Source organism: Poecilia reticulata, chromosome 19, assembly GCF_904066995.2.
Source record: "Poecilia reticulata chromosome 19, P_reticulata-male-v2, whole genome shotgun sequence".
NCBI classification, from domain to species: Eukaryota; Metazoa; Chordata; class Actinopteri; order Cyprinodontiformes; family Poeciliidae; genus Poecilia; species Poecilia reticulata.
This window is the reverse complement of record NC_088848.1, coordinates 23,590,644-23,610,209: the sequence shown is the minus strand read 5'-3', so window position 1 is coordinate 23,610,209 and position 19,566 is coordinate 23,590,644. Positions and strand designations below refer to the sequence as shown.

At 39.0% G+C, this 19,566-nt stretch overlaps 1 protein-coding gene across 4 annotated transcripts in view; it reads left to right on the top strand.

The window, feature by feature from the left end:
- The first annotated feature begins 5,206 nt into the window (after positions 1 to 5,206).
- The window catches only part of tmem94 (transmembrane protein 94), a 34,356-nt gene continuing 19,996 nt past the window's right edge, over positions 5,207 to 19,566 (top strand). For 2 of the 4 annotated variants that reach the window (XM_008438170.3, XM_008438168.3), the window contains exons 1-10: positions 5,207 to 5,466; positions 8,617 to 8,937; positions 11,932 to 12,051; positions 12,344 to 12,471; positions 14,711 to 14,847; positions 15,016 to 15,221; positions 16,286 to 16,434; positions 16,564 to 16,666; positions 16,748 to 16,834; positions 17,160 to 17,276. In XM_008438170.3, coding sequence (XP_008436392.1) covers positions 8,914 to 8,937; positions 11,932 to 12,051; positions 12,344 to 12,471; positions 14,711 to 14,847; positions 15,016 to 15,221; positions 16,286 to 16,434; positions 16,564 to 16,666; positions 16,748 to 16,834; positions 17,160 to 17,276 — 1,071 coding nt within the window. In that variant the 5' untranslated portion in view covers positions 5,207 to 5,466; positions 8,617 to 8,913. The remainder of the gene's footprint in view (positions 5,467 to 8,616; positions 8,938 to 11,931; positions 12,052 to 12,343; positions 12,472 to 14,710; positions 14,848 to 15,015; positions 15,222 to 16,285; positions 16,435 to 16,563; positions 16,667 to 16,747; positions 16,835 to 17,159; positions 17,277 to 19,566) is intronic. The other 2 variants (XM_081600981.1, XM_008438169.3) reach the window with 2 other exon arrangements.

Genomic DNA, 19,566 nt, shown 5'->3' with positions numbered 1-19,566 from the left:
AGTTGGATACTTTCATTCATATCAGCCAATCAAGCTTATTAGTATAACACATTTCAGCAGCAAGACAGTAAGTTCTTCACTGGTCTTTCTTGAGGTCATTGAAGTCTCACATGGTCAGATTTACCATGTATGACCCAGGAGCTTCTTCCCCCGGGTTATGCAGGCTGAAAATATGAATGAAACCATATGCCACACACTCCAGCATCACCCCAAATTTATACCCAGAGTCGTGAATGTTCTTCTTCCCAATATTTGTTTACATTTCTGTTATAGATGTATTTTGTAATCAATGTATTTTGTAGTTTAATTTTACATGTTAATGTTACATTTGGATTAATTTTATTTTCAAGTTTGAACAACAAAAAACATTGTCACTCAGAGAAACGAAATAAATGATTCACATTTGCATAATTCTAAAGGTAAGAACCCTTACGACCATCATATATTTCGACTCTAGGAGGCGTTGTTTTTTTTCTGCACACCTTGGCTGGCTAAGGAATGTGTAAATCATAAGATTATTTTTGGTCTGGACAACTGTTTATGACTTCTCCTTATTTTGCCACTGTACTGTAATGTTTCTTTTTGTGATGTCTTTTGTAATCAGTATAACTTTAAATAATAATATTTAAAGTAAGCTGCATTAACATGCATGCCATCAGTGTTTTTGCATAGCTAGTGTAATAAGTTGGAGTCACAGCTGATGGTCAGGATACTTATCATTCTCACAGCAAACGCATACAGTCCCTTAGTATATTATATTTATAATATTTATATTTATGTTTAATTCTAAATGACGGTTTGTTAGACAGCAATGGGTAAATTGTTCAAAAAGTTGCTTTCTCTTCACTCTGTGGTAGCCTGCCTGATAAATTTCTCAGGATACGCCAAAGAAGATCTGTCACATGGGACGTTCCTGTCAAGATGTTTGAAGGAAACAGCCTCATACAGTCAGAATATATAATTATCGTAGAATGCGGTGCCTGTCTTGAAATATGCAAAAGTTTGATTTTGTGTCTTTAATATATGTAAAATAAATAAATAAATAAATAAATAAATATAAGTTTTTCTTTTTCTTGTCGTTCGTCAACAAATCGAAAAACGGCTCAAATTTAAAATTAAATTTTTTTTATTTTAATAAATACTTTATTCTTTTTCTTTTCTTTTTTTTTACTTATTATTATTTATCTCTGAATCCGATGAGAAAATCAAATTACCAAAACTTACACAGTCACTTGAAGCTATGTTTCTATTAGTGACGTGCGGTGAGGTTCATTGCTGGTGAGGCACTGACTTATGACTTAGACACCATGCATGTTATTGGACCTACGGAAATTTCGCGCATGCATACAACGCTGGGGGGCAAAAAGATTAATCTTTTACATGTTATCCATAGCCGCGTTAACTTTTTAAAGTGAAACTTAAAAATGTAGATATTAATTTCGTGCTATGATCCGTAGCAAAGTGATCTTTATTCGCCAAGCTATGCAGACTCGTTGCCATAACAACTGACAACAATGCCACTTCATGTGTTAGGATTTAACACCAAAAAACATTCAAGAATTTTGCACACAGAACAGAACATTTAGTTTGTTGTTGTAGTACGTTTTAGGCTTAATGTTTTATTAATAAATAATTGCTGTGGTAGATTAGCTACCGCTTCTACTTTACTGAATTATTTAAACATTAACTGTATTCCACAAAACGCACATTTAATTAAAAAACTAAACAAAAACATCTTATTGCTGTCTTACCTTTACGTATCAATGAAATCCATGCACCGCTAATTCTGCACAAAAATATTCGTTCATCCAAAGCCAAGTTTATCCTCGGCATGTCTTTTCTATGAGAATCATCAAACTGTCTTGAAGTAAAACTTTCAGTTCCGGTGTTGGTCTTTCTTTAGTTATCATCACCTGTTTCAATTGAAAATCCACTTTAGAAAACTGTTTAAGAATAGAAATGTAGTCTTTCATGTTGACGTCGGAAGAGAGAAGAAAACAAATATATTGCCGTACTTTACTTATTTACTGTGTGGCTAGCTCCATGGCTAGCTCACTATGTCTTACTCTGCAGTTGTGCAGTCACAATATCTGGGAACATGAGCGCCCCCAGCGATCAGGCAAGAGAACTGCCTGCCTCACCTCGAGTCTGTTCTCTGCCGTTTCTTATCGCTCCTCCGCACACAAAACACGATACACATACAGTTAGTGACAAAAACCACTGTACATTATATACATGAGCGAAATTATGGAATCTCAGTCCGTATATTAAATGTTTCTTAGCCATTTTATTGCCGGTGTTACGTCAATCCGCGTTTCCCCATCAGATACGGTTCCCCCGGCATCTTCTTGCCGCTCCGCTCCGCTCCAACCCGCCCACGCGGCAAAATACGCGCGTGCTCGTGCTGAGCACTGAGAAAGCACGCGTGTAGGGAACTACGGATACCATGAAAGCTCAAACAATATGTTTCCGCAAAGTTGTCACTTTCTTCACGTTTTAGCTGGAAACTAACAACAACAACAACAACAACAACAACAACAACAACAACAACAACAACAACAATAATAATAATAATAATAATAATAATAATAATAATAATAATAATAATAATAATAATAATAATAATAATAATAATAATAAACAGTAAAAACAGGGCAATGTATTTTAATATTTGATATTACCCATCAGATACCGTTCCCCTTGTTTTACAGTGGGGGAACGGTATCTGATGGCCATATTTCACCCATCAGATACCGTTCCCCCTATGTTAAAGTCACCCATCAGATACCGTTCCCTTTGTTTTACAGTGGGGGAACGGTATCTGATGGGGAGAACGGTATCTAATGGGCGAAACATGGCCATCAGATAAGGTTCCCCCACTGTTAAACAAGGGGAATGGTATCTGATGGGCGAAATATGCATTGCCCTTTATATAAGGGCAATGCATATTATATATATAATATATTATATGTTATATATATTATATGTTATATATATTATATATATATATATATATATATATATATATATATATATATATATATATATATATATATATATATATATATATATATATATGTATGTATGTATGTATTTATCATTACTATAATTTTTTTATTATTATTGTTATTAGTATTATTACTATTTGTTTCCCGCAAAAACGTGAAGAAAGTGACAACTTTGCCGAAACATGTTGTTTGAGCTTTCACAGTGTCAGTAGTTCCCTACGCGCGTGCTTTCTCAGCGCTCATCACGAGCACGCGCGTATTTTGCCGCGTGGGCGGGGCGAGAGCGGCAAGAAGACGCAGGGGGAGCCGTATCTGATGGGGAAACGCGGATTGACGTAACACTAGTTGTGCAGTGTACTGCGCATGGATATAATTAACTTCTGCACCTTTATTTTTTTTCCTCAAAATTAACTGCTGGCTCCTCTGTTTAGACCAGTGTTTCTCAACCTTTTTTGGGCCAGCGCCCCGCTAGCCCTTATCCAGGTCCCTCAACGCCCCCACCAAAGAATTTGTAGTCTACTCTGCACTGACTATTATTTTATCATTAATATTACTATCACTATTGTAAATGTTTTGATTTTTATGCTTGTTTCTGTATTTATTATCAAAAATAATTTCCCAGAGAACAAAAAAGTCATGGGAATAGAAATTATTTTCACAGGTGTCTACAAAAAATGCAATGAACATTCAAGTTAAAATTTGTAGGCCTAACAGCAGCCAATCAGAGTGGAAAAATATTCTTGTTCTGTGTCATTTTCTAGTTGTTAAATATTTCACAAAATGACCAGATAAAAGATGTTCAACATGCCAGTTTAAACTTTAAACTATTTGCAAAACGACTGAGCTCTGCAACATTAAAACATTCATAGAACTATAACTACATTAATCATAGCTCTTCTTCTCTTCAGTGTTTGTCGGTTTCTGGTGGTGCAGCTCTGTGCTGCCTTCAGGAGAATGGGACATCAGAGTATCATCCATAAAACCTCACCCACATGGCATTTATTGTGCAAACCAGAGCTTTCAGTGGAAAAACAAAAGTTCCAGGTCCTTTTAATGTCATACAAATATGAGACAGAAACATGGATTATATCTTTATATAGACCTGTCTATTGATTATAGATTAATAGTTTTACTGGACAGAAATTACAAAGAACACATTTGGCTCTTAATCAAATCCTAATGAGTCAAATTGAAAGTGTCATGGAGTCATCAGCCTCATGACATTAACACCGACATGAAAAATAATATTGAAGAAATAAATATATCATATCTAATTAAAAACATAAATAAGTGATCAGTTCTTTACTGTTATGGTCTGTAAGATATTTATTCTCAGTATTAGATGTGGTCTCAACAAACCCATGACATTTCAACAATATTATTTTACCTTTTATCTGGAAATAGTGTCTGTTTATTCTTTCCATACAGTCTCTGTATTAATTATTGCTCTAAAGGTCTTGCCATACCAGTTTATTTCTTTGTATTTACTTTAGTAAATCACCGATTATATATATTAAATTATATATATATATATATATATATATATATATATATATATATATATATATATATATATATATATATATATATATATATATATTTTTTTTTTTTTTTTTTTTTTTTTTTTTTTTTTTTTTCCCCCTAGCCAGGACTACCTGGCCAGGACTACCTGGGGGGCCAGGTAGTCCTGACCCCCCCTTAGCCCCCCAACTTTAAAACTCTGGCTCCGCCACTGGTACAGACAGGACGAACATGCTCCCACAGAATGGCAGCCAGTGCAGTTAGCGAGAGGTTGCGTAATCGGTGATGCTCAGCTCGCTGCTGCCTCACTGGCTTCGCATCTGAACATTTGAATGGGAAAATGCGAAAATCCAGCGATTTTGAAGAAAAACTAATCAGAATTGGTTAAGCTAAGTAAAAAAATAGATACTTTATAGTACAAAACCACAGGGTGAAAATAGCAATATAAATGATTTTATATTATATATTATTTTTCCATGATGACAGGTCTGCCTCACCTGCCTCCCCTGACCGCACGTCACTGGTTTCTATTTGATTTTCAATACAGCTGTGTAGTTCTTCGAACTGACCGCAAGATGGAGCCGAAACTTAAACTTGCCACTGCGTCCTGTCCCACCACATCCACCTTGGCCGGTCTCACTCATATGTTGACCGGTGTGCCTCAGCAGCAGAGGCTGGGTGAAACGGGGAGTAAAGGGTTATCAAAGTTTTACGCCGGGCTAGACGAGCTTTTAAAATAGCAAACTTCTTCACAGGTGAATTAACCAATCAGAGAATAAAACACCTTACACTCATCCAATCACAGCCTACTTCCTGCAATACGGACGTTGTCCAAAGATGGCTGCTGCAGTAACAGTGAAGGAGAAAAGTCCATTAGTGTTTGAGAGAACAAAATAACTTTGGAAGGATATCAACAGCTGCTTAAAAGACCCATAAGGTGAGTCCGTACAGAAAAATGTTGTACGTGGATACAATTAATTTATACACCGCAAATTTACATAGGTGTAGTTGCTGATAGGTCGACGCCTGTCTGCAGCATCTGTTGACAAGAAAGACAAGATATCTCTTCAGCGTTATTAATTTAATCAGTGTGTATTAGAGAACATGTCCATAAAGCAAAGCTTCGGCTCTGGTTTATCGCTAGCTGTTAGAGCGGCTTTAGATCGCCTTCAGTCGACATTTCGACAATATTGTTCATTTAGTCCAACGTAGTAAACTGAAAACTATATTTTAAATGTATTAAATATACAAATGATTGCTGATTGAGCAGACATTTAAACTGTTGCGTCGTTACATTTTTACCCTCGTAAGGTTATTGGACGCAGAATAATCCTGATCCACCAGTTATCAGTTCAATGTAAATGATTTTTGTCAGACATTTGACCACATTTTAATGTCACTGATTTGAACTTTAAATAAATCGTTGTTTTATCAATGTGAAAGAATTAGGTAAGAAACGTACAAACAAAATAGCTTGAAGCTGTTGATCAGAAATACATACAGGATAAGATACACACAGTTGGACTCAAAGTATAGTATTCATAATTGTAATCATCTGGCGATTATGGAACACCTACAATAAATCCAGACTCATGCACCTTATAGTTTTGATCAATTTTGTCAATAATAATAACTTCACATTTGTGAGTGGTTCAGATAAATCATTACAAGCCCCATGTTTACTAGACATTCTGTGTCCATGTTGAGGGTATGTAAATTTCTGACCACAACTGTTAATGATGGTTTTAGTCTTATGTTTACACAGTTCAAAAACTGACTAAGAGTTCCAGAAATTGACTCTAGAAAAATGTGAGATTGTGACTTGGTGAATGTGTAGAAACCCTGTACCAGATGGAACACATTGGGTTTTCTTTGTTTTCATCTCTCAATCCTGTAAATGATTCTAATGTTGCTGACAGAAGTAGAATTATAATACCGTCTTTAAAGCTAGGGGCTGTAACATTCACAAGCCATAGTGAAAATGTGCAATTTACCAATTGATACCTTAAAAAATTATGAAATTGTTCTCTCTGGGGTCTTTAAATGTTCCGCCTCACACTTTAGTATATTATATTCAACACACAGTGAGACAAAAGTTATGCTTTCTCAGTTTCAGCTTAACTTTTTAACATATCAGCTAACATAAGTTGATATGTTACATAGTATACAGAGGCTGCTGATAAACATTTACTGACTGACTTCATGGTTGGTACTTCACTTGGTCCTGGTGTTATTGGGTTTTTTTCCCCTGGTGTTTTGGTTATTGAAGCAAGGAGAAACTATGATGCCCACGGTGGTTTGAAAAAGTGATTCAGTATTTGAGATACAGTATCAGAATTCTAAAAGAGCTGATGGACAGGAACAGAGAAGTTTCTGCAGCATTCATTCCTCCTGGACGAGCGTCCAGCGACAGTGAACTGTTGTTTGCATTGAGTCGTTGACTCCACAATCCCTAAAACATCCCCTTCCTTCACTTTTTGTCATATGTAGATGTTTTAGATTTTAGCATGAGCCTGAGCTAGCCTGAGAGAATATAATACATTGTTTTCAAAGGATGATGATAAGTAAAACCTATTTAGGGTCATACCACTACATCTCAATCACATTTAAGCCTACACTTTGACTAGCCCATGAGAAAACCTTTATTTTATTTCTTTTAGCAAATTCTTGTGCAATTCAGATCATTGTCCTGCTGCTTAAACAAAGTGAGTTTGCGTTTGAAGTCAGGAAAGGACAGCTGGTTCTTCTTCTTCACGAGTTTCTCATGGTGAACACACTTTCCGGTAAATTAGTCGTCCAGGAACTATTACACTAACACACACTATGACATTGATACGCACCTTCCATTCTATCGTTGGAAGCTTGGAAACCACTGATTTAACCAACCTGACTTTCAGAGAGAACTAGACAGTCAGCCATCTTTGAAGGGTACAGTTTCAATCATAAATAATTCTTCTCATTTGGACGACTTGTTTGATTTTCAGATGGATCTCTCTCTCAGCTTTACAGTCTGCCTCTCCTCCTCTGTGACTGAGCATCATCAGCTGTTTGTCAGAACATGCTGCTGACTCAGTGGAGCTGGCTTTTTGTTCCACAGAGCTGCTTATGTCAGTGGATCAGGTGGCTGTGGCTTCTGGACCTACATCTCATTCTCTCTTCAGCTATAGGCTGGTCCTATTGCGCCTTCAATAAAAAAGAAGTTTCATACATAACAGTGACAAAATAGGACTCCTCATTTAAATATTTAGTTCTACCAAAATGAGAATTATAGGGAAACACAAAAATGGGTTTGGAACTGAGTTTGGCCTCTGATAGCTGATGTTACTAGCTTTACTAGAAACAGCCAGATGTGTGAGAGGTTCTTGCATGTTGAGTCTGTTTCAAGTCAACTCTCGGCATCTTAATAAGATACAATTCTGGGCTTTGACTAGGCCCAGAACATTTTAATTTCTTAATTGTCAACTAGTTCTTGGTGAAATTATTGACATGTTTTGAGTAAAAAAAAAAAGAAACAAAATGCCACTCCTAGTCCAGGGAATTAGGAATCAATTCAAAATGCTTAAATATTTTAAAATGTGTTTAATTTGTACCTCTTTGCCTTTTTGTGAGTTTACTGCATGTTGCATTACACGTCCACTCGACTGCCATATGGCTTTTGAATAGTTCTTTCTTTTTTTTCTTTTATTTGTTTTTTTATTTAAGAAAAAGCCAGGCTGCTAAGCTAACCTAGTACTCGTCATTTAAGTTCCAGAGGTTTAGGCACAAACCTATTTTTGTTTTAACTGATGAAATTTGATACAGTATGGAACCTTGTAGAATATAAATGTTCTATTTTTTTACACACTGTCTGTTCCTCTTGTCAGTCCCATAATTTAAACATACTCTCTAGATTAACTTTAAAAATGTGTTTCTGAATTAAAAATTGTTTCTGAACTGAATCGAATCAGATTGCTAGAAATAAAAGACGTGTTTGTGCTTTAATGCGTTTGCCTTATCTCTGTTCAGCTGTTTGGTTAGTAGCGCTGTTTAGAGTACTTATAAAAATGTTTCCTGACCAGACTCCTGGTGTTCATTCTCACTTCAACAGTCGGTGTCAAAAACCAGAGCCCATCTCCTGGTGGTAACCTGCTGATCCCTGCAGGTGTTGCTGTTCTTTCCTGTCACTCTGGCAGAGGACGGTTTCCAGGTGGGAACTCCCAGCAGCACCACCCTGCCTCTGCCTGCTTTTCCTCGTCTCTGCGTATGAGTGACCTGAGGGCGTCGGGAAGAAACGGCCCCGCTGTGGGCTCCCCGTATCTATACGCGCTGCAGTGGCACTGAAGGCCTCTTGCCAGGTGTCGATGACAGCTTGAGAAGCAGAGCATGTGGAGTGGTCGGGGTTGGCATGGCGACGCAGGACAAGAAGCAGGTGAGTTTTGTTGCTGAATTTTGTTCAGGTTATTTCCTGTACTGGTGCAGGCTTTCTAGAGCGTAGAACTGTGAAACAAGAATCTGCAGCACGCATACATGCTCCGTTACACCTCTAGTGAGAACCTGTTGTTGTCTGTTTTGATTTGATCTTATAACACTTTATTAAATGGATGGAAATGAAAATAAATGACTAACTATTTAAAAACTCAGAGACAAATCAGTGACTAAGCAGCTGCCATTGTAGATTCACATTTATGATTAGTAGAGCAGCACAATAAATCGTCATCTCGGTGTCAGTGTGTACAATATTGATATCACACAGGACTGCTTGGAGTGCAGTAATTGACTTAATATATTTTAAGTTCTGAAGTTGTATAACACAATATTTAGCCAGTAGGACAGAGGCTAACGGCAGCCAGAGCTAACACTGAGGTCACAGAGCAGGAAGCACAAATCATAAAGACAGTAAAGAAGAAAACAGGCATATATCATAGCTGATGTCGTCATATTTTTTTTTCAATATTATCGGTATCTGAAGATTTTCTAACACTGCAGCCCTGACGCTTAGTGATGATGTTGGTGTTAAACTGGTTGGTGCTCTGAATTTGAAGCAGATTTTGTTTCTGGAGTAGCATCACAATATAACGGTTTCATACCGGTCTACTTATTGATTTGTTTTTTTCAGGGGCCTTGGGGTGACCTTTTCTGTTTTAACCACAGTTTCCTCTTGAGGTGTTGTGCATGAACTACTACTGTGTATGTTGAGAAGTTGTTGCTAAGTAACCAAAGAGTGAGTGAGTTAATTGATGTCACTAACCTTTCTTACCTGGTCATGAGAGGCTGAGCCTCTAAAGCCTTTCCTCTGCCTACATCCCCCAGAATGCTGTGTGGTCCTGGCGAGAGAATGCTTTTTGGGGCCGCGGCCCCCACTTTGCGAAGCAATACCAGAAGTGTTTTCTAATGATAGAGTGGCAAAAAGATTTCAGATGGAGGTTCTGTAGCCTTCACTGCTCTCCCAGGCTCAGAGCAAGGAGAACAGCTTATTGACATTTAACCACTGTTGTTGCTGTTCACTATTGTCACATAGTATGAATTAAAGACTTGAATGGTTTGGTTAATAAGTGCTGAAGGCATTAACAGAAAATGCTCAGCAGTATATGCTTCATTGTACATTTCTCTTTAAAGGCAGATTCACTTCATATTTCCTCCATTGTCTGTTTAAAGAGAAATGATCTGTTAGCATGTAGCCAGGGTCAGGAGCCGTTTTGCCTCTGTTGGTCCTCCCGTCTGCTTCATGTATCCATGGAAGATTTTTGTTGATTTTTAGTTTCTCTGGGAAAGTTATTTCTGTCTTGGCTGCATAGAATGTTGGTCCTTAAATCTGAACTCAGGTTCAAGGAAATTGTCATATTTGGTAATGTGTGTGTGTGTCTGTGTGTGTGTCAGTGGGGTGACAGATGGGAATTGTAGTTTTTCCCTGACATGGGAGGGAAAATGGAAAAGTATTTATAGTTCCAGATTTGTTTTCCTAGTCCATTATCTTATCCAACTCCCCAAATCAAGTTACTCTAAGAAAATAATGCACATAATGGCACTGTGTTTATTTGAATTAAACAAATATCATTATTAATACAAATTTAACTGCAATCAACATAATTATGTGAGTGTGTGGAGTGATTTTTAGCAACACATGAGGATGTTGATGAAACTAATTTCCCAGTCTTTTCTTTCTCTGCATTATTAAAATGTCTCCATTTTCTGTCAGCTTTTGCATTTCAGCAACTAAAAATAGAATCACAGTGTGTATTAAAGACTGTAGACCACTACAATGGCACTCATTGTATGATGCTAAACTAAATATTGCACCCAAGCAGTACCTTACATTTATTTGATGGTATTGCTAAATGTGATATTGTGATTATTTTGACTTGATGTATTGTCAGGCTCTAATTTTATCCTTATACTGCGTCTTACTGTTCTGATTTTAGTCTGTAGCTGGAACAGAAACATGTCCAGTTCTCAGTATGTTTGTGAAATTGCTTCATTTTCCACAGATCTACATAATGACCTGAACACACATGCAGGTAAATCATGACTCAGCCAGGATGAGGTCAGGGCCTCCTGCTTGGCTGGTGCATCACAGCATCTTAGATTTTCCATGGACAGTAACAGAAAGTTCTGTAAGATGCTGTTTTTGATAGTAAATATTACGTCTGAAACGATAAATCACATTAAGAGTGATCAATAGATTATTGAAACAGTTGTCAACTAATTTAGTAATTGATTAATTGCTTACACGGACTCAAAAAAAACAAACTATTTTGTTGAAAGAAAGTAATTAAGCCAAAACTGTACAAAAATATGCATTTTGTATTTAGAAATAAAACACCTTCTTTGTCTGTAAATCTGCTCTACTGAAAATACCTCAGGTGTCAGTTTTAGCTTCACCTGGTTCAGAGTGAGTAAACGCATAAATAAATCTCTTAAGCATGATCTGCTTTTCTGTTATTCATCAATTAATCCAAGAAATAATCACCAGATCTACCCAACACTGTGGATATTAAGTCGAGCAGAAAGACTGAACTTTTCACATGTTAACGTCATAATATTTGTTTTAGTTGCAGATTCATCTCTTGGCAAATGATCAAGTGTTCACTGAAGGAATGCTGCTATTGCATTTTGGGCAATAAAATATTCATTTTCTTATTTAAAAGAAGAATTGGATTGTTTGTTTATTGCATAAAAATGACTTCAGTTGTCTAATGAAAACTCTGCAGAATGTGTCAATTTGTTTATCTGATTGTCAGAATAATCAATACAACAGGGCAGAGCATTATTTATCCTGGTAAACTTAAAATGCCAATGAAGCAGAAATAACCTGTATTGGAAAAAAAGTTGCATGGAAACAATCTTTAAAAATCATGGTGATAAATATGTTAACATTTGGTCTTGTTATGGTGTATGTGAGCTCCTGCTCCTGTTGTGTTGGCAGGAGGCAGATGGTGTGACTTGTGGCCTTTCCACCAGCCAGGCTCTGGTGAAGCTCCGGGACCAGCTCAGCAGCCTGCTGGAGCAGCACCAGAGAGCCACACGGAGACGGGTTTCTTGGCTGGTATGATCACATTCATGGACAAAAAGGTTTTCAAACTCAGTAAAGAAAAAACATGGAAAAACATCAGTCTGAGCATTTTTTATCCAACTGTTAAGACAAATCATATGCTGGCAGATATTTTAGTTTGTATCTTCCAACTTTTCTAGTGACAAACGGTTTCCATCCTTCAAATGCAAACTGGTTAAAGATTGAGGTTTTTTTTACAGCTTTGTTGGGATGTTTGTACTGTTTTCGTCTTGTCACAAACAGAATTTTGTGTTTTCTTTCTTCTTGTTTTGAATTCTTTTAATAGGAACAGTGGCAAAATAGCTTCATTTACCATGGCAACCGGCAATCCTGTCTCCACTGGCCAGGCGGGGCTTTGACTCTTCTGGTGGTGGTGGGACTCCTCTGCTGCCATGGCAGCCAGCCGAAGGGCAGGTAGCCAATTTATGTTTAGCTCAACTATCCTGTCATGGACTATGAATGTAAAATGGATTTATAACACGTAAAGTAAAAGCACAATAATTAATGTGAACATTTCAAATCAACACTACCTTAAACTCAAGTAGCTTCACTCAAATCATGCACAGACCTATTCACTCTTGTTGTCATACTGTAGACCAGGGGTCCCCAAACTTTTTCCTGTGAGGGCCACATGACTTTTCCCTTCTCTGGTGGGGGGCCGGAGTCAGTTTGTAACATGAAAAGTGTGACGTTTACAGGAGTGCCTAAATGTAAAAATTTATTGTTTTCCAGAAAGCACAATCAAATAACTCTCTCTTGGTTCTTCACAGAAAAAATCCAGGAAATAACACTATTTATGAAATAAATTTTCATAAAATTTTTCCGGACTATAAGCCACAGATATCTCTGCCGCTCCAGGTTTTCCACAGCGATGAACCAGCAGCTGCAGAGGGGGTCGGCACCCAAAATCTGAGTCATAACAGGTCAATTGAATATCACATTTATTACGGTTGAAAAAGAAAAAGTTGCCAAGTTTAGATTTAACTGAACTAATTACGGTAGTTTCCGAACGGCAACTGTAACAGTAAAAGTGCCGACCCTTCGTGTCTGCTACTAGCATGAGATAAATGAAAGTGGGCGCTTTCTTCTTCTTTCTCCTCTTCTTCTTCTTTAGATTTCAACGGCAGCTTGCATCCATTATTGTTGCACTACTGCCATCTACTGGATCTTAATATCTATACCTCAAATTCTCATAATGATCCCAGTATTATGTAAATATACCCGAAAAATCTTCCTTTTCCCCTCAATGCTATTTAACTGATCAACAACATTGTCAAATTTCAATTCCCTATTAAAACCTAGTTCCGTTTTAATGGGCACTTTCTTCTTTTATTTCCAATTTTGACTTCCAAAATTGGAAGCCCCCACCAGGGGGCTGCTAAAAAGCCCCCTGGTGGTTGAAGAAAAATCCACATATAAGTCGCATGGTTCATAGCTTAGAAAAAAAAAAAAGTAGCGGCTTATAGTCTGGAAAATATGGTATATGAAAAAAAATCTAAACGCTCTCTGGTATTGTTCAGGGGGCCGGACCAAATGTGGAGGCGTGGGCCGTAGTTTGGGAACCACTACTGTAGATCGTATATAAATGCTCATTTATAATTTCACTAAAGTAGATCTTTATCAGACAATACTGTTAAAGAATCTTTTTTAACTTCCACTCTACCTCAGAAAACAATTTAATCTCCAGCCAGTCACAAATTGAAGCTCCGTTCTTGTTCATAGTGTTACTTCCTCACTGTGTGTGGCATTAGCCAAAGTAGCTTCGTTGAAAAAGAAGGTACCGTATTTTCCGCACTATAAGGCGCACCTTCAATGAATGGCCTATTTTAAAACTTTTTTCATATATAAGGCACACCGCATTATAACGCGCATAAAATAGACGCTTCAGTTTTGGTTGCCAATTTGTTCTGTACTCTATTATTACACATCTACATTTGTAAAGAAGTGGTCCCGAGTGCTTTACATAGTAGGCTGCCACAGTCATTGTTTCACTCACGGTGTTGGTGTTGCTGTTGCGATATTGTGCCCAACTGTTTTCTGGGTAACACAGACCAACCGACACGCTGCCGCCGCAGTCTCTGTCTCTCTTCCCCCGCCCCTCCGCCCCCCTGGCTTTAAATGTATTATCAAACTTTATTAACAAACCAGCATTCTGACAACTATCCCAGCATGCACCACGCACTTCTTCTACGGGGAAAACGTAGTTGTTGGCTGCTTGCCGTATTTGCTAGACCTGTTGTGGCTCAATATTGGTCCATATATAAGGCGCACCGGGTTATAAGGCGCACTGTCGGCTTTTGAGGAAATTGAAGGTTTTTAGGTGCGCCTTATAGTGCGGAAAATACGGTAATTATGCATAGGAGGTTGGTCGTTGCTACTTTCTCATCCAGGATTAGTGAATTCTGCAAGTCACTGACTTGATCTAATCTGTTACTAGATGTAACTTTTTAAGCAACTTTAATAATAAACTGAACTTGTCTGCATAGTTTAAAAGTTATAATGAACTTTTAACTTTGAATCTGTTTCTATGATTGACTTATGCTGACTGTGTATTTGTGAATAGAAATAGATTTTTGTTCTTTTGCAAAGAATCTTGAGGTAACATCTGTTATGAATTGGGATGATATGAATGAAATGTATCTTTTGTTCCCAGCTCTGGTATAGAGATGGTGAATTCTGCAGCCCTGCTCCTTCTCTTCCTGTTAAACCTGCTTCTGGTCGGACGCCAGGAGAGGCTCAACAAAACCGAGATGGTCCGGCGCCTCAAATGCATCATCGCACAGCTCAATGGTGAGTTGGGAAATGACAATAAATTGCCTATGTTTTCTCATAAGGGTCAAAGGTTAAACATGTGTATGATTGTTTTATTGTGACCACTACAGAGTAACTAGTGTGTTATTGTTATTTCTCTGGCCTGTTCTAATACTTTCCCTCTATTTTGGTGTTTCTTTAATCCAGATTATCTGTCAGGGTGTGTGGATGAAATTCAGTGGCCATCTTCTCTTTACCCTGACCTCTACACGCCCTCATCTCCATCATGGTCACTTCACTGGACCTACCGGGACACCCAGCTGGTTAACCTCCCCGTCAGTCTGCTGGTGGAAGGAGACATAATTGCTCTTCGACCTGGCCAGCAGGCGTTTGCTTCTCTCCGGGGCGTCAAGGTCAGGCTGTAGCGACTTGCAAGTCAGAATATTTGATTTCCAAATATTAAGTATACAAGATCTTTGCAGACATTCAATGAAACTTTGAAATAAAGTAATTAGAACTCTCCATCCATCCTCTGTTTTCTGTTTGTCTGAAATTGGGTCACAGGGGCAACAGGCCCTGGGGGGGTGGAGAGGATCCAGAGGCATTATATAGCGCCTCCAGGAAGTTTTGGGTCTTCCTCAGGGGAAAGAGGCCCAGAAGGCAGTGAGATGAGATGCTCTGTTGTTCTCAACTGAGGAGCAGTGACTCGACTTCAAGGCTTTGAGATTATGACCTTTCTCTGTCTTCTCTCTAATTGTATCTAGAGTCTTGTTCTTTCAGTAATAATCTGTACCTCATCACCATAGTTGATAGACAAAATAAAGATGTACCAGTTAATCAGGAGCTTTGCTTTTTGCCTCAACTGTTTTTACACCTGAATGAGCTCCATCCAGGTCTGTCACCTGAGGGAGCACTCCACCCTTTACTGGTCTGGAACCATATGACCTCATGCAGACCACTTCACACTCTGCTGCAAACTGTTCCAGTGCACCTGAAGATGCTGACAGAACCTTAAAATCTACAAAAACAAATTCCAAGATTCCCAAACCACCCTCCTCCCACCGATGCATCAACACCACAAACAAGATGAGTGACATACAGCAGACCTGACAGAGGCCAACCTGCGCAGCGTTTAACTCAAACTGGGACCTAGAAAGTGGACGCAGCTTGTGCTTTGTTATACAAAGACAAGATGACTCTCACAGACATCCCTGGCAACCCAAACTGCAAAATGCCTTGATGACTTGGACAACCCTTTAGATCCACAAACCACATGTCAACTGGAGAGCCAGATCTCTCCCATTCCTGTTCTGATGCTCTGATAATTGTCTTTCCTACATCCAGATAACTAAATTCCTAGAAATGATGCCACGTGATTGGCTAATGAGAGAGATGTGCTTATTAAAGCAGGTGTGGGGTTGGGATTAGAAGTGGAAACTGGGAATGGCTCTGAGTTCTATCTTTGTTTCTTTCTCAGGATGATGAGCACATAGTTTTGGAACCAGGAGATTTATTCCCACCATTATCGCCCCCCCCTTCGCCTCGGACTGAGAAGAGGGGGCCCCAGAGCCCCCAGCAACATCGCCTCTTCAGAGTGGTTCGGACCCCGGTGCTGGAGCCGGTCAGGTAGGGAGCTAGATCATATTTGGTTAGGTGGTTGGATCATCTTGGTTGTTCTGGGAGCAGCCGCTCTGCCACTATAACATTCCCAGTAATAAGTTTTTACAAAAATGTAAGTTTGATTTAAACCAACAGGAACGCTTTGGAGCTGGCCCTGTCCCGGCCAATCACAGCGCTGGATAATGAGAGGTTTACTGTTCAGTCCATCATCACGAAGCTCGTCTGTCCTGTTGTGCTGGTGAGCTGTTAACAGGAACCTTCTACACATTCAGCGGATCTGGAAGAGCAGAAGGAAACATTTACCTGATCCTTCCTGCAGGTGGCGTTCCTGGTGGTGAACACAATTCGCTTTTTCTGCCAGGCCCCCAGCATCACTCCTCCATGCTACAACTTCCTTCAGCTCCAGGTGAGACAAGGCTTAGCACCAAGTACTAAGTAATGTACAAATAATGGCAGTGAACTATTTTAAATGATAATGTTGAACAAATTCAACCAACTCTCCATCCATTAAACTCCATCCAATGGTTCGAGCTAAATTAGAAATGTCCTGACCAGGGCCTATTTCAGGACCAAATTTCTACCCTGCTGATCTGTTTTTACCTGGTAAATCTTAGGAATGGACCAAGGAAACTCCCCTGGTTCCTGGGAACTACCCTGGAATGTTCATTATTTGCTGTGAACAGTTCATATTAATGACAGGATGAGTGGACTAAGGTGTTGTTGTGTTGTAGCTCATGGCTGTGCTGCCCATCCTGCCCCTGCTCTTCCCTGTCATGTGGGTCCTGGTAAATGCCTTTGGAGAGGCCAGAGTCCTGTCTGAGTTCAGTCGCGCATCTCCAGCTGGCTTGGTAGGACACACACATACACGCACATATGCACACACACACACTGAAACATTAAGTACTATTACAGTTAACCCCAAAGTATCCATAGTCCTGGCTTATAGTAATCCACTAAAGTGACCAACCATCTTTCTTCTGACTAGAAGTCATGTTGATGTTTTTGGAGCGATTCTGCTATAGTCCAGTACTGAATCTGAGAGAGAATCTGTGGATGAACAGGGTTTCCCCCAGAAAACGTACTAAGCCAGGTCCATAAGCAGCCCACTGTGTTTTTATGTTTAAAAATGTCAAGTTGACAGGAAATGTAAAAAAAAAAAAAGAAAGACATTTCAGTAACAATGTTACAAGAAGACATTGTTGACAATACTTAATGACAAACAATAATTAAATTAAATATAAGGCACTGACAGTGTGATTGGTGCACACAGGGCTTCCCGCCCTGTTCAATGCATCAACTATAAAGCTTTCTTTCAGGAATTACTCCGCCCCGCCAGTGACCGTGCAGCAGAGCGGGGAATGGCAAAGACGTGTGCAGTTCAGGATCACTGGTGTATTAAAAAATACATTTTTTAAGTAAGAACAAGCATCGCTTAGCCTGGCGAGGCGAATGGGGGGAGCAGGTAAAATCTTATGGCCCGCCAGGCTTGTTGTGCACTGGGGGAAATCCTGATGAAGATTAGGGGAATGGTAAAGAGGCTTTCTGGCAAATTCAAAATACTTCACTGCACTTTATTTTGGACAGAGCTCAAAACATTTCTGTAATCTGACCTGTTGTTCAAGGTTTGTTTTTAAAATGTGATTAGATTATTTTTTACTTTTGTTAATTTAGTAGTTTAGCAGTAATACTCTACGATAGCTGTACTATCCCGTGTGCAGGTAAAGCAATTTTGTATTGTTTCACAGGTATTGTTCAAAGTTTTTCATTGAAATAAGATTGGAACATTGAAGGGGTATAAAGTTGACACCTGACAGTATCAATTATTAAAAACAAATCGCTATTGGACAAAATTGGAATTGGCAAGTTTGAGCTTCTTAAAGATCAATGATTGACCAAGAAACTGCAATCGGTGCACCCCCATTGAGAAATACGGGACACTATCTACCAGTTTAGAGGAACTGGAGGAATGGAAATATATTGTAGTTTTTGCTACATTTTGTTTCTTAGTTGTTTGTACATATGGGACATGTTAGATTTCAAGTCACCAAGACTTAAATATCCGTTTTAGGCTACATGGTAAATAATTTTTTTATTTCTGTGTGTCTGCCACTGCAGCTTTCATATATCTTTTTGTAATATTTATCAGACTAAAGTACCTCTGCTTATTAGAGCTCCAATTCTAACAGCGTCTCTCTTTGCCCATGATCATCATTACATGATTTGTTCAAATAGTTACAGTATATGCAAGTTACGTATAACCATCATGGGAATGTGCAGCGGTCATCTGTTCGGGAAGGAGACCGGCTCTGAGGGGTCGCATGGGGAATGTGTGAATTGACCCCAGAATAAAAGACCTTGTGAAGATGGTAAGAGAGTCATTTTCCACCGTGGAAGATGATTTTGCACCAACATGGTCTGGAAGCCCACTCAGTGAGGAAGAAGCCATTACTCCAAAAGCAACAGGAAAATTGGATTTGAGTCCAGTCTGCAAATGGACTCGGGGACAAAGAGCTGAATGTCTGAACACATGTCCTGTGGTCACATGGACACTGGGGAGACTTGCAAGTCTCATCATGGTGCACTTCACAATATAAGTAGCAGTGGCGCAAAAAGTGGGTATGCAGCGCATGCAACGCATAGGGGCGCAGCACCAGAGGGGGCGTCAAATCCCCGTCTGGAAGGGGCGGCGCGCCAATGATGTTTTCCCATACACTTCAGCACACCTTATGCTCCTTCACCTCGCGCACATAACGAGGTAAATGTTGCGAGTTTTACCCTTCACGTATCGTCGCCTCGGGGGGTGGAGCGTATGTTTTCTACGCTACTTCACCCTGACTGACGTACCTTCCTTCGAGGGGGGTGGGGAGGATTTATGTTTCGCATTCACCTGAATAATGTGTAGTTGCGGCCCTGATAAGTAGCATCATAAAAAAAACATTATGTAGAAATACTGAAGCAGCATCTCATGACATCAGCCAGGATGGAAAAGCTTGGGGACAAATGTGTCTTCCAAATGGTCCTTAACAAACAGCTGTCTTAAGCATGACAGTCAGTGTTGTTTTATCCGATTTGAACATTTTGTCTCAAACAGTTTTTCTGGCATTTTTTTTCCCTCTACTCCATGAAAACATTGAACCT